The sequence below is a fragment of the Neltuma alba genome, unplaced genomic scaffold (genome assembly GCF_004799145.2).
Source record: "Neltuma alba isolate B1F8T4 unplaced genomic scaffold, ASM479914v2 tig00010134_pilon, whole genome shotgun sequence".
In the NCBI taxonomy this organism is placed as follows: Eukaryota; Viridiplantae; Streptophyta; class Magnoliopsida; order Fabales; family Fabaceae; genus Neltuma; species Neltuma alba.
The window spans coordinates 733,354-749,370 of NW_021635082.1; the positions used below are offsets into that span (position 1 = coordinate 733,354).

Consider the following 16,017-nt stretch of genomic DNA (forward strand, 5'->3'; position numbering starts at 1 on the left):
CTCAAGTCAGACCATCGTCCTAATTCTTTTGAAGACTAATCGGGGCTTTACATCGGATAAAGGAGATTGCCTGTTTTGCTTTCTGGCCGCATGGGTTTTACATGATCAGTTTGAAACTTTCGTGAAAGACAATTGGCGGGAAGAAGTAGAGTGGAACACCACTGTTATATCCTTCACTACAGCTTGTACAAAGTGGAATAAAGAAGTTTTGGTCATATTGGAACGCGAAAAGGAAAGCTCATTCGAAGATTGGATGGTATATCATGAGCTATGGCCGCCAATTGTAATTCACAACAGCTTGAACAGGTGCAACAGGACCTTTGGAATGAACTTGAAGAGGTTTTGGTAACAGAAAAGTTAGCCTGGGCGCAAAAAGTAATCCAGAATTGGTCCTTGTATGGGGACAAGAACACTCGCTACTTTCATGTGTGCAGTAGAAGAAGAATTAATAGGATAGGTGCCATTAAAGACGAAAGGGGAGAATGGGTTTATGATAACGACAAAATTCATAAAATGGCAAGTGAGTTTTTTGCTACTTTATTCTCTGAAGAAGTTGATCACAGAAGTGAGCTGGCCTGCGAAATCACTTTTCCCATTATTAATGAATCTGTCTTGCGACAAATGGGGCGCATGGGGATTGAAGAGGAGGTGCACTCTACTTTGTTTAGCATGGGAGCATTGAAAGCATCGGGACCAGATGGTTTAAATGCTTTGTTTTATCAAAGCCAATGGAAGCAGGTTCAAAAGTTTGTGGTAAGATTTATCAAGTTCTTGTGGTTAAATCCTTCTGAGATTGCACATGTGAATAGTACTTTAATTGTGCTCATCCCTAAGAAGAATCCAACTAAAACTCTCAAAGACTTATGACCTATTAGTCTTCGTAATGTGGCTTTTAAAGTCCTCATCAAGATTGGTTCTAATCGTGTTAAAGTTATTTTGCCAAGTGTGATTTCTCCTAACTAGTGCAGTTTTGCTCCCGGCCGCCTTAGCACCGATAATATTATTGTGGCATAAGAGATGATCCATTCCATGCAGAATATGAGAGGAAAGAAAGGTTATATGGCTATTAAGATTGACTTAGAAAAGGCCTATGATCGAGTCAATTGGGATTTTCTGGATAAATGTCTTGGGGAACTAAATCTTCCTCAAAGTTTAATGGATATTATTAATATTTCTGTGTCTATAGCAACTTTCTACCTGCTTTGGAATGGTAGGAAGGCAGAGAAGTTCAAATCCACCTGGGGTGTTAGACAAGGGGATCCTCTCTCTCCTCATTTTTTTGTGATTTGTATGGAGAAACTTGCTCATCTTATACAAGCCAGAATTACTATAGGAGTATGGAATCCTATCAAGCTGACCAAAACTGGACCACCTATTTCACACTTATTCTTTGCAGATGATATAATTATTTTTTCTAAGGCTTCTTTGAATCAGGTGGAAGTTATACATGAATGCCTTAATACTTTTTGCGAGAGTTCTAGCCTCAAGGTCAATGTTCAGAAAACAAGAGTCTTTTTTTCCAAGAACGTTAACCATAATAGAAGAAGTGAATTAAGCGACTTTTTGAATTTTACTATGGCAGCCGATCTGGGAAAGTATCTTGGTGTACCACTCCACCATGAAAGAGTAACGAAGGATACTTTTCAGGTAGTGGTGGATAAAGTTAAGGGAAGACTTACGAGTTGGAAAACAAACTCTTTTTATCTTTGGCAGGACGAACTGCTCTTGTCTCGTCTGTTACCTCGGCAATTCCCACTTATACAATGCAAACAATGTCTCTCCCGGCAAGTACAATTGATAAGCTGGATAGATGTAATAGAAACTTTCTTTGGGGTTCTAATACATAAAGAAGAAAGGTCTACTTACTAGCCTGGAATGAGGTGCACAAACCTAAAGGGTGGGTGGGCTTGGACTATGGCATTCAAGAGAGCAAAACCATGCTTTTTAATAACGGTCAGATGGAACTTGATTAAGAAAAAGGATGAGCTTTAGTCAAAAGTTATAAGAGATAAATATAAGTGTGGTTGTGACATTCTACCAAAGATCAACCTGAAGAGACCGGGTTCAAATCTGTGGCGGGGTATTAAGAAAACATGGAAGGAAGTTGTTAATGGGATTCAATAGGAAGATGGAACTCACAGCTACAAATGGAAGTGGAATAGTAGTGGGGAGTTTTCAGTCAAGTCAACCTATGAAGCTGTTAGAGGAGATGACCCTCAGATGAACACTACTTTCTGGAATAAAGCGTGGAACCTTAATAGTCCTCAACGAGTTAAAACTCTCATGTGGCTGGCAGGTAACGATCAACTAATGACTAATGAAGAAAGGAGGTGACGAAAGATGTGTGATACTGATGTATGCTCTTGGTGCCACACAGGGGTAGAGGATGTCCTCCATGTTCTTTGAGACTGCCCTTCAACGGCCCAATTGTGGCAAGATTTGATAGATCCGAAGCATGTCCACATGTTTTTTTCTCTTGATTTGTGGGAGTGGTTAACATGGAATTTCTGAACCCAGGTTGGCAATACTTTTGATGATTGGAAATCTGGCTTTAGTGCCATCTATTGGCTGCTTTGGGGAAGACGAAAAGCTAGAGATTTTGAAGGGAAGGATTCTAATAACCCTACTCTCTTGGCTCGATACCGGGCTACTCTTGGTAACATGCAACGTTCATCAAGTCGAATCTCTGGCATTAACTGGGAAGGCTGTATTGCCTTAGATCGTACTAGCTATCGGGACCCACCACCTGAGGGATGGTTTAAACTTAATGTCGATAGTGCATTTGCGAGATCTCAAGGCAGAACTGGATGTGAAGGGATTGTAAGGGATGCTAAAGGCAGATTCATTTATGGTTTCATGAACTGAATGTCAATGGGAGAGCACCTGGCCGCTGAGTTGAGGGCTTGCTTATTAGGTTTGAAGGCAACCAGGGGTTTAGGCCTTAGAAGAGTTGTACTTGAGACGGATTCCTCTAAAGTAGCGGAGTGCCCTTGCGAAGACAATTTTCAGATGCATGATTACAGGGATACCATCTTGGAGACGAAGCAACTGCTGGATCTCTTTTGGAATGTTGAAATCACTTGCATACCACGTCAAGCCAACAATGTTGCGGATTTCCTTGAGAAACGTGCATTATCAGTTGCTCCTCGATACTATACTATTGGTAACCCACTGGATGACCTTGCTGCTATTCTGAGAAAGGATTTAAATAAACCTACTCAGCAGGGTTCTGTTATAAGCTGAGTCTTTCTCTCTTTTGTCATAAAAAAAAAAAAAAAAGAGGTCCCGCATTGTGCTAGACGCTGCCAGAGACTTTTATGTAGATAAACCAAGCAAGAGTGGAGATCTGGCCAAACTGTGGTTGCTAAGTTTGTCCTTGAGGAAGAGGATACTCTCGATGCCCCCTTTCTCTATGTTGCTTGGCCTTTAAATTATAGCAATTAAGATTAATCTGAGAGCTAACAATGTGTCACATCTTTAGCCTATTAAATTCCATTGCTAAAAATTTTATAATTGAAATTACTGAAGGATTAGTGATAGAAACTTTTGACGAAAAATTTTGTCACTAAAAATTTACTAACAGATCCGTTCCTAATCAGTCACTAAATTGAGTGGCGGAATTTTTATCAGTAATTTGTTAGAAATTAGCAACGGAAGTAATAAACTGTTTTTTTGTAATGTCATTCACAGGAAAACTTCCATACTACTAGATTACACTACTAGATTAAAAGACCATTAACATATGCGCGTGTTTCAGATATTTTAAACATACATGACTTGCTTCTTCTTGTTTTTTTTTTGGGGGTTTAGTCTTTCACGTCAATATTGACTTGGCTTACATCTGTTTGCTTTTCCCTCTTTTACGCTACTTTGTATGTCTAAACTCGCGGCCCCAAAGATAGAATGAGAAAGAGGGGAATTTGATTATGGCGACCTGAAATAAGACTTTTTGACAGACCGGTTGATCTATTAATCATTCACCATCTTTTTTACAAACGAGCCTTTCTTTTTCATACTCAAGTAAAGGATAATTGCAATCAAGTCTCAAGAAAGAAATTTAATTATCTTAAAGTCTATTAATAACTGAGAAACATGCAATGGCAACTTTCAGTGTATAAAATGACAACCAGTTTATATCACTCATTTATCATTGGGATTTTTTGGTAATTAAATATCTTTTTGGAACCTCATGGTAATTCTCCCCAAAAAGAGAGACCATCCCGACTAACTGTTTTTTTTTTTTGGGTTTTGGTAATTTCAAATGAGAACGAGACGCCGTACCTTGTGTGTTGCACGGGTTATTTGATCCGTGGTCTTTTTCAATTGGATGAACTAATTATGAAGATGCTATACATGAGTAGTTTTAACAGTTATTTGGGAAACCTCAATTGTAGACAACATTTATTTTCAATTGGTGGGTTTCTTTTCTGTGTCTAGCACTAGTACTTTCAAGCCCTGAATACTTTTCACCCTTGATAGTTATGTAAGAATACTGGTATTGGTAGATAATGTCCACCCTTTCTATTGATTGTCCCTAGCTCTTGTTAATTGTCATTGCAAATGATACCATTACTAAAAAATGTCTCCTATTCATTGAGAACGAAAGCCTGGATTGTGATGAGTTAAGGTTCATTTTGTGAATGAGCACTTCTTCGTCCTTGATTGTCCTATTTAATGCCACTGCTTTTATGAAGTGCCTTCCAAGTAAAGTAATTTACAGTCTCGTTCCATTACACAATCTTGCAGATTGGTCAATGTTTCTTAGAAGCATTATTGGTACACCAAGCTATAATCTTAACACGTGTGCTGGAATGCTTGAGCAATTCACGATGTTTAAAAATTCTATTGTGTATATGTCATATTGTGTAGCATCCTCTTTCTGTGTTTTATTTATGGAATCTCAGCTGTAATACTCAACCACTTCTCCCTATACCTGGGACAAAACATAGTCATTTAGACTTTTCGACAATTTCCACTGTAGGCTCTAGAATTGCTCTATTTGAAAGATACTCTGAGTCAAAAATATTTTCCATTAAATTTGGATATGTAGCATCCACAATTGCTTTGATCGGATCAAAAATATTTTCCTAAAACGTTTTTTTTTTAAATGTCAGTTATAAGGTACAGCTGGAATTAAACTATATGTAGTTTTGCAAACCGGATGAATGAAATCAACCTATCAAATTAATTTTTTATTTTAATAGACACAAGACTCAAATTAAATACAAAAAAATCTTATAAATAATAGTTCTCTAACAAATAGATGTATTACTAAAAAAATTCGCACATTAAAAATTTTATATTTCATTCTATATCTCATCTATCTATATTAGATTTTAAATGGTTTAGATTGCATTACACATATGAGCTCATGAGCGTAACTTTGGTTTGTGTGGGAAAAAAACCAAATGAAATACATGATATTTCATATTAATAAATTGTTTTTTATGTTACAAGATGCTTTCTAAAGTCATGCATTCTCTTTCATCGGCATGGTAAAATATATCTCAACACACTCTGAGTTTGTGCAGTCCAGTCTGACCAATAAATGCAAACAATATATTTTTTTAGTACATTTTTGCAATGTAATTTGAATACAATAATGTTAAAAGAGGCTGTCAAGGATTCATCAATAATATTTCTGTTCTTTAAAGATAATCTCCGCCATAACTTATGATAACCACCCAATAATAACGTCACATAAATTAATAAAGCTAGTTAAAAATTAATGATTAGTTATTTCTAATAAAATATTAAAATGAACATGAATAAAAGTCATTAGTTAGAAGATTTAATTAATATGATAAGGACACTGAGTAATAATTGACATCAATTTATTAACTATTTCCATGGCGGGGAAAATATATTATCTATTTGAATGTAAAAAATACCACGCACCAACACCTGTACTTCTCGTAACTCATTGACTTGTTATATGTAATCATTTCTTGTTTAATGATTTTTTTTTTATATATCTTATTGGATACTTTTGTAATATTACTGTCACGCATTCTACATTTTATCTGTCATGCACACCTTAGCACATCAGAATATATGCAGCTATATACATTCACAAACTAGGGCAATGTTCTTGAGCAAGAAAAACATTTAATTTAAGACAGATGAACATAACTATAACAATGACAGGAGCAATACAGACGCTTTATATATATAACTGGAGTAAATTTTTCAGGATATATTCTCGTAGAGAAGAGCTCAGGGACTTAATTATTGGTAAGCTAAGGCATTTTAATCATGCAGTGCCGTGCTAGTTTGTCCATTATGCAAGCCATCAAGGGGAGCTTGAAATTCCGAATGATCAGACTCAAAAACGACCCTAGTCGCATTCTAGTAGCCCGTGACGAACTTAATTCCTATTTTTTAAAGGGCAAGTTTAAACAGTAAAAATTAATCCGTCAATATTCCACGCACATGCTTTCTGTAGCATCTAATGAAAAATCTAAAATGATAACAACTCATTACCCGGACAAACTTAAGGAACACCGGAACATTGGTTTTGTTAGGAGCCGATTATATCCGTGGTATGCAAACCACGCTAGAGCATCTTTGATGCAGCACTGAACTTCAAAGTCACTGGGAAACAAATAAATCAATCTAAATAACTGACAGGATCAGTGAGTAGGAACAAAGACGGTAAAAATCAAGGCGAAACCTTTGATTTGTAAGAGTAAATCTCAATTTCCATTTTTGGTGCACTCCACGACAAGTCAAACAGATTTGTTGAACGTCTTCCATAAATTCGATGAGATCTAAAAAATCAGTATAACTTAGGTTAGGCAAACGGTAAAGAACATAGACGGCTAAAACATGCTGTAAATAAATACGCGTGAGGCGTTGTTCCGCAACATGACTCATCCTCAAAGACCATGAATCAAAAGATGCTTCTGTTGATAGCAGGTTGAGGAGAGAAAATCACAACATTTAAAGGGGAATTCTTTAAAATCAGCTATCAGCATGAAACCAAAAGTTTGGAGAATCATCAATCACCAAGTTTATGTACAGCGACTCTTGGCCTGCACAAAATGGCCCGACTGTTTTATTAGCATATAAATAGTGTAGGCTATGCAATTAAATGCCACATTAGTACCGAAGATATGTTATTGTTTTTCTTCCCATTTTGCATAGCTTTGTTTTCCGTTTCAACCTCATTTAATTACTTATGCATGAACTTGTTTTGATGTTTGTGTCCCTCTTTAATACCTGGCTTTAAATTTCTCAGTTCCCATGTTTTCAATGACTATTAATGCTCGATTGGACTCTACAATTTACTTATCTGTCCGTTGGTTAGGTGTAGGCTGATCAAATAGTTCGTTTGCATGATGGAAAATTCACGAAGAAACCACTCCATATCATGGGGTCTGTTAAGGCCAAAGCCAATTGACTTACAGTTGTAAATTGTTGATCCTGAAAAAGTACTTATATTGCATTCTCTCTTTTTCTTGCTGGCGGCACCATCACGACCATGATCTGTATGTGTAGTCTATCACCGAAAAGAAGTGTAGATGAACACACATGTATATATCTACTTGTATCTATTTAGATCCTTTTCTTTTTATTTATTGATTATTGATTAAATCACTATAAGAGTGTACTGTTAGATTTTATAACTGGGAAATCTATATACCTGTCTGCTTATGATATTCGATATTCAGAAAATTGAACAATTGAAACTACAAAAACATAGTTAACTATAAGAGTTGTTATCCGAAATAGGCCACAGCAATGACAAACGATCAGAGTTGTCGCTAGTTAAAGAATTCTTGAAAATGAATGGAGATAAGATTTGGGTTTTCACTGGCTCTTGGTGTATCGCAAGATTAATTCCCATTATCAGAAAATTAACAAATAAATAAATAATAACTGAGTGTACCCTAAGGGAAAATTTTCTTTTTTAATTAATATGAAATGAGGCTTGATAAAATATCTCTTCCGCTATTTTATGTTTTTTTATTGATTGATTCTTTTTTATTTTTGTTGATGATTTTTGTTGATTTATTCGTTAAATAATTAGATAATGATATCTAGAAGATCCATGGTGCTAGAATAAAATCCAAAAATAGCAGCCACAATGATAAATTAAGAGAATTATCTCTTTATTATTAAAATTAAAAGATATTGTTGACATTCCAATGTAAACTAAGTCCGCAGTGAGAATGAGTGCAGATTTAGAAATTTGAATTTTCAATCCCTCTATTAAATATTAATCATGCCTTCAACCCCACTATTAAATCCTAAAAATTATTAGACAGTGATAACTAGAAAATCCGTGGTGCTAGAATAAAATTCAAAAATAGCAGCCACAATGTCTATAGAGTATATAAATTAAGAGAATTATCTCTTTATTATTAAAATTAAAAGATATTGTTGACATTCCAATGTAAACTAAATCCACAGTGAGAATGAGAGCAGATAAATTCAGAAATTTGAATTTTAAATCCCACTATTAAATCTTAACCATGCCTTCAATGTATTTAAAATTTTAAATGCCACTATTAAATTTTAAATCCCGCCACTGACACCGACCAATCCTGTTCAAGATTTCCATGGAAGTCTAATACTTATATATCAACAATCTTTCCATGTCAATCTCAATAGTCTATGCATTTAAAATTAAGAACTCAAATTTAGGAAGACTATGTAAATGAACCTATAAGATTTATGATGCAGTACATTTCAAACTCCTAGCCCATTCATTTAAAATTAAAAATTCAAATATAGAAAGATTATTGTTAATGTTTAATTTGTTGGGAGGTGATTATATATATATATATTTTTTTTTAAGAATACATGGCACAGTTAAGCTAACGTTATAATTAATAACAATACGAGAGACAACATTTTAAATCCAAAAGTAAATGAGATCATATTAGTTATAGTGTATGTCTATGGGAAGAAAGATGCCAAAATGACAAAAAAACATTCACACTGATGAAGGAATGTCGACAAAAGGGAATACAGAATCAACTTTTAATGTAAAAGCTGGTATGCCCTAAAATGAGACCTAAATTTCCTAAGCAACAGGGGTGTGCTAGCTTTAGAAGCAATAATCTCCAATCGACATCGCTAGGATACATTCCTCAAGGATTTAAAATCTGGATGTTCTAGGTTGAAGAGCACGAGTTGCATTTTCATAATTTACCAGGAATTTGATACCTACTAGAACCATGCCAATTAGTATTAGATACACAAAGCATATCTGATCAAATTAACACTCACAAGGCTGATACAAAAATTTTGCACAAAGTATGAACGAAAATATCACCTTCAATTTCAACCATCCGAACAAACTCAATAAACACAACTATAGGAGTATGATCACCAATCATCAAATAGTGATTATATGCATACCATTTTGGTGAATCCTGCATGAAATACTGAATGTAATGATCACCAAAAAAAATGACAAAAAAAATTATTAGAGCAATATTCTCTAAAATTTGGAAGTAAAATGCATGAGAAATGAAAAAAATTAACAACCTAGAATTCCTCAAGCCAAACCTAACCTCCCATCTTTTGTTATCACCGTCAATAATCAGCGTGAGCCTACGTACATCTTCTATAAACCCAGCAATATCTGAAGGACATAAATGAAAACTTACCACAGATAATGATAGTTACAATTCTGCTGTAAAATTTATCGGGAATGAATCTATACCAAACCCAAGAAAGTAAATTCTTGTCTGTGTAAACAGGACCAAATTCCACGATGCAGTGGGAAGAGACCCGCATTAACCCTTGCACCGACAGACTGGAGGATGTAAGAATAACCCTCAGATAACAATGCTAGAGGCGATTCATCAAGGACATATTTTCTGTGCCACAAGTAAAAATCGTAATAGTGCCCTACACTAGAAAAAAGAATAACACGTGAGGATACATAAAGGACGAACATGAAAAGAAGCAAAAGACAAGTCATGAATCGATAGATACCTCATAGTCGGCAACAATGGCATTCAAAGATTTAACATGCCAATCAAAATCCTCATCAAACAGCCATAACTTATGCAAGACATAAATATAGACATTCCAGTCAGCGCTATCAGAGTTCACGTGAGCAAGAGGGAAGACTTCTAAATTCTCCATCACCAAACAACAACATCAACCAAAAAGCAATGAAGGTGTGAACAGCAAGCCAAGACACAGGAATTTATAACCACCAAATTAATTTGAAACCTCACCCATCATTCATTGAACCTACAGAATAAGGAACAACACGACTCTAGAGGCGACCATTACGAACTCCAACATTGATCAACCGTGCACCTTTCAGTCCAGCAAGTTGGAGAGGGAAAGTCACAACACTTAAACAGGAGTCCTTCGAAATCAACCACTTTAAAAAGGCGAGATTGGATCTACATAATAATTATTTTAATTCTTTTAACATTTTCCCCTTAATATTTTAATATCAAGGCCCTTAACATTTAAATATTACGGGCCAAATACATGAGAAGAACCTCCATCAATGATTACGATGATGTCTCTTTATGTGTAATACTTTGCTCAATAATTATTTTCCCCTATTTCATAGCCCTTAGGATTTATTGATTTATATGAATAGCATCACAATCCAAGGGATGTCATATCGGCATCGTGCATTAGATCCTACATTTATTTACCGTTTAACATCTCCCATAAACTCATGCTTCCTCTCCCAAAAAATTAATAATCCTAAGAATTAATTACCTCAAACAAAACATAAATTCCTGCACCGATTAACATCCCTCACAAACTCATTCCTCCACTCCCAAAAAATTAATAATCCTAAGCATTAATTGCCGTAAAGAAATCTTAAATTCCTGACCCCTCAACTTTTGGTGAAAATCCAGTAAAACGAACAATAAAAAGTCACAGGAAAGGCCACATGGACCAATCACAGAACAGCCACAACAAATGATTAAAAGACATGAGGCAATAGATGAAAGCCATGTGGACTAATCACAGATCAGCCACACAATTTATAGAGTATATAGGTAGAAGGTAGATAGGTAGATTGATAACCAACCAACCAAGCCCCTTTTTTGGGATTAAATAGAAAGGAAAATACTTAGTTTAAGTTACTTATATCTATTATCTCAAGTTGAAATACTCCTTAAACTTTGTATTCTTTTTAAGGATTAAGTTGACATACTAAAGGCCACTTGCTTGGGAGTACACTAATGGAGAAGAAAATTTGCACTTCTTAACAAGTTGAAGGAAAAACAATTGACCTTAGAATTCACTAAAAAATAAAATTTGTCATTAGTCGGAAGTACAACTTCATGGATAAGTAAAGAAGTAACATGGTGCGTAAAATTTAATTAAGTTTTATTTTCAAATATTTTAAGATATTTTTAATTATTTATTTTAAAAAATTGATTTCCTAGGAGAAAAGAAACAAACAAATTATTTATGAACTTCCTGATAAGTTGATTTCTCGGAAAGTACCCTTTCAAATAAGTTATTTCTCAAAAAAATAACATAAGTTGAACCGAAGGACTTCTAAATCAATTGAAGCAGCCGTTCGAAAGTGATGACAGTGGTTGGATCGAAACTCGAAAGTGATAATATTAATATGTTTTACATTTATATATTAAAAGATCTTATACATAAATAACAAAATTATCACAACGAAATTTATAATAGGATTTAGGTTAATCTATAATGCTTTTTGAAATTTAATAGTAAAAAGTTAATAGTAATCTATAATGCTTTTTGAAATTTCAGATTAATTGATAGGCTTTTTTCAAGTTTAACTGAGGGATCCAAGCCTTGACTTTTTTAGCATTCTCATGCATATTAGGATTTAGGTACGTACACAAGACTCTATATAAAAATTTTATAATGCTGGCAAATTTGAGAATGATAATCATAACCCCCATGTGGCTTTCCCATTGCCTTGGTGAAAGGGGAGGAAAAGTTGGAAAAATAAATGAGAAGTGAAATTCCACAACAACCCAACAGAGTCGTAATTATTGATGTTCTCGGCCCCATGATTTCAATTATACCTTTAAAGATGTGAGAATGCTTTTCATTTTTAAAATGCTTTCTTTCTTTTATTCTATGGCCCTCTAAAAAAGGGAATTTATAGTACCCGCCATTCCAATTTCTATTAGTCACTTGTATAAGTTATTTGGAGAGTTATTAACGATATATAAGTTATTTGGAGTGTTATGAAGGATGGTCTTCTAATTTTACTCTGGCCTGTTTAATTTTTACTGGAAAGAAAGAGGAGATAGAGGAGAGAATGGTTTGTAAATGTAGAGAAAGAATCTTGTTTTAATGAGGTCAAATTTAAATTTTTTTGCCTATTTAATGACTTAATTGTTATTTCTTAATATGTGAGAACGAATTATAAGTGATTCATAATAAAAACCGGACTGGTATTCAATAAATCTTAATTAAACAGGGCCGATCTGGACTCTGGAGGATTCCATTATTAAGAGCATCACCCTAATTCCTTTATCTCTTTATTTAATAAAAAGATTATTTTACATTTATTTTTAGTTTTCAGATAAAATATATGTTCTAATTAAAGTTTTTTTAATGGCATACCAAACACTGCATGGTCATCATTTCATTATACTACCTGCGGTGTTTAAGAGTTAATTAACTAATTTGAATAAATTAAGAAAGTTTGGTAAATTAGTTATTTGTAATAAATAAGTGTTATTTTTCTAAAATAATATTGCTAATCATATGTATTAACTATAACTATTATTTGATAGAATATTCAACATGTTCAACTATTACAAGGATTACTTTAGAAAAATAGAAAAAACCGATAAATAAAATTGATTGGAATCTTATATTTTAAACTAAATTAAAAGCCAAATTAACTCTTATATTAAAGATCTAAGTTAGTATTATATTACCTGTTATTAAGTTATAATAAATTTGCTCTGATTCTTTGAACAAACCACACTAAAGCAAACCAATACATAGTGGGTTTGATGATGATCCATTAGAAAATGAAAAAGCCGATGACTGGACGTTCAGCTTTTCTTGCAATAAAGAAATGACAAAAGAAAAGCTATGCTCGTCTTAGCACTACGTTCCAATAGCCTGTATTTAGTTATTTACGGTCATCACAGACTTCATTATATATGATATAAAGGTTAATTATATCTCTAGGAAATATTATTGTGAGATTTTTAAGAAAACATGCAATCATTGAAAAGTATTATAACAAATGAACAACATGGATGTGCTATTTTTGTATTGGAAGCTATTACTGCATGTTGCTCACTTGTTACGAGATTTTTCTATAATAATTACATTCTTTTCTTAGTATTTAATACTGATTTCCCCTTACTTTTATGTCTTGTCAGCTTTTAATATTTTTTATATGTTTTTATTCGTAAAATGAACTAGGCCATCATTTCACAGTGTTGGTTCATTTGAAATAGTCACGCGCTCATATGGATTAAACATTAAAGAAATGATTAGATAGACGAAAGTATAATAAATATAATGATATTTTACTAAAGTGCTCGTAATTTATATAAAAAATAGTAAAATAGGGAGAGAATATAATAAGTAGACAAAGAGATGAAGGGAAACTTAAAAAAAATACTAGCACTAATTAATAATGTATTTAAATTTTAAATAATAGACAAAAAAACGGTGATGGTTTTTAATGTAAAGTGGTATTTCTAGCTTGGATATAAAATTAATCAAAATACCACACAGTATAAAAAATTCATTTTGATCGTAAATATAAGATCTCAATCTATTTTATCTAGTAAATTTATAATTTTCTCCCTCAAGTAATTTTTAAAGTGATTGCACATGTTAAGAAGTTTTACAATAGTTATTTATTATAAATAAATTATTTAATTAATTTTTTAATATTTATAAATTAAATATATAATTCTTATATTAACAATCAAGAAGCTAATTCTCATTAAAAGTATGATGGGAGGGACAACGGGGCGGGCCCTGATCAAGTGGGCTTGGGTTTAGTTGGGGATTGTTGACTGACTTGGGACAAGTCTGGCGGCCATACATTTAAAAATGCGAGAATGCTTTCTTTTGTTTATTCCATGGTGCACTAAAAATTTAAAATATAAAACATACATTTAGCTTTTTTAAGGAAAAATTGCAAATAAAAATGGTAAAATTAGAAAAATTATAAATTGGGACCCATGATAGTATTAGTATAGGTTTTGATAATAATAGTATGGGTTTTGACAATAATTTTTGTGCATAAATCCCTTTGTGTAATTTTTCTAATTTCATGGTCTTTATTTGCGATTTTCCCCTTTTTTAATTTTACATAAAATTCTAATTTATTTTCTAACTTTAAATAGCATATTTTTAATCTTTTAATTCTGAAATTATTAGTCTTAAATGATGGTATTTTTATGACAATTATTATTATTTTAAAAATTAAACTTAATTCGTTAACATTTAAGATTATTTTATCATCTTCATTTATCAATTTTTTGTTAACGGTTTTAGAATTAAAAACTAAAAATATATTTTTAAAGTTAAGGGATCAAACTGAAATATTATATAGAGTTAAAGAACTAAAAATATATTTTAGCCAAATTTAAAAATGACCAAACGAGTGAAATGACAACCCAAGGTAAGGTGTAGTACCTGTCCTATAAATCTTAAATCAAACACTGCCGATCGAGAGGATTACATTATAGAGAGTTTTGTCATCCAAATATTTTTTTCTATTTATTTAATAAACAATTTTCGCTTCTGCTAAATTTGTATTTTTCTTCGTTATATAGCATGTAGAAATTATTAATTTGAGTAGCTGGATCATCATCTTAAGTATCGTCCCTATATAATAGACTGAAATCCCAAGTTACAGTCACAAAGTTCAAGCGTTGATTAATTTGTTCCCTTTACCAGCTTGTCGACCAGTCCTTGTATGGCTATGGCTGGGAAAGACACCGCTGCTCCTGGTCCCTCTTCTCCTTCAACTTCAGCCATTACAAAGTATGAAGTTTTCTTGAGTTTCAGAGGGAAAGGCGTTGGAAATCATTTTGCCTCTCACTTGTACGAGGCGTTGTACAGACAAGGAATTCACACTTTCAAGGATAACGAAGATCTTGGGAGGGGACAACTTATTCCAGATAAAGTCCGCCAAGCTATTGTGCAATCTCAGATTGCCATTGTTTTGCTCTCTAAAAGTTATTTTTCTTCCTGGCGGTGTTTGGAGGAATTGGTGACTATCATAAATTCAAGCAGAAGCAACCAGGGTCAAATAATAGTTGTTCCAGTTTTTTATGGCATAGATCCATCACACATACGACGTCAAAGAGGAAGCTTAGCGGCAGCTTTTGAGGAACATGAAGCTAGATGTTCAGTTGATACAGTTCGAAGATGGCGAGAAGCCTCAGCTAAGATTGCTGATTAGGCCGGTTGGCGTACAGGAGATAGTAGGTAAGTTTTCATTCCTCTATTTTGTATTTTTCTATTCCAACTATTTTGACACTTTTAATTATAGAATTTTGTATGTGTGTGATTTTCTATTCTGACTTTCAAATACTAACGATCATCATAACTTGGCTGACAATGAAGATGTCTATTATATTACCGGTAAAAATGAACTACTCTTACTATAAAACGCATGAAATATCTAAGAGAAGCAAGTCTTGCGGTTCTTCTGTGAAAAAAAGGGAAGGAGGGAGGACCATACAAAGGAAAATAATTTGTCATAAAAAATCTGCAAGAAATATATTAAACCCCTCTTCTATCTAAAAGTGCTTTCTGAATTCTCCAAAAAGTTATGGTTTATTAATTTCTTATGTGTGAGGTCAATGTTCACTACCTGATGTCATTGCAAGATCATGGCTCATGATAAGTGTAATTTTCATGAAAAATTGTTCCCACAGCCCGATTAAGTATCAATTTTCAAAATTTCATCTAAGTTCCGCTCATGGCACAGATTTCAAGAGTGAGAGGAAAACAAAAACAAAAACAAAAACAAGCTTTCACTAAAGTTAAATATTAGCGATGATTCTAGATTAGAAAGCCAAACTAGAATTATTGTTGCTAAAT

General features: G+C 33.4%; 1 protein-coding gene across 1 annotated transcript; it reads left to right on the forward strand.

Annotated features, from left to right (window-relative positions):
* Nucleotides 1–14,890: 14,890 nt before the first annotated feature.
* Nucleotides 14,891–15,373, forward strand: LOC114754392 (toll/interleukin-1 receptor-like protein). The gene has a single exon (XM_028943160.1). The coding sequence runs from the start codon at nt 14,891–14,893 to the stop codon at nt 15,371–15,373; it is 483 nt and encodes a 160-aa protein (XP_028798993.1).
* Nucleotides 15,374–16,017: the final 644 nt, after the last annotated feature.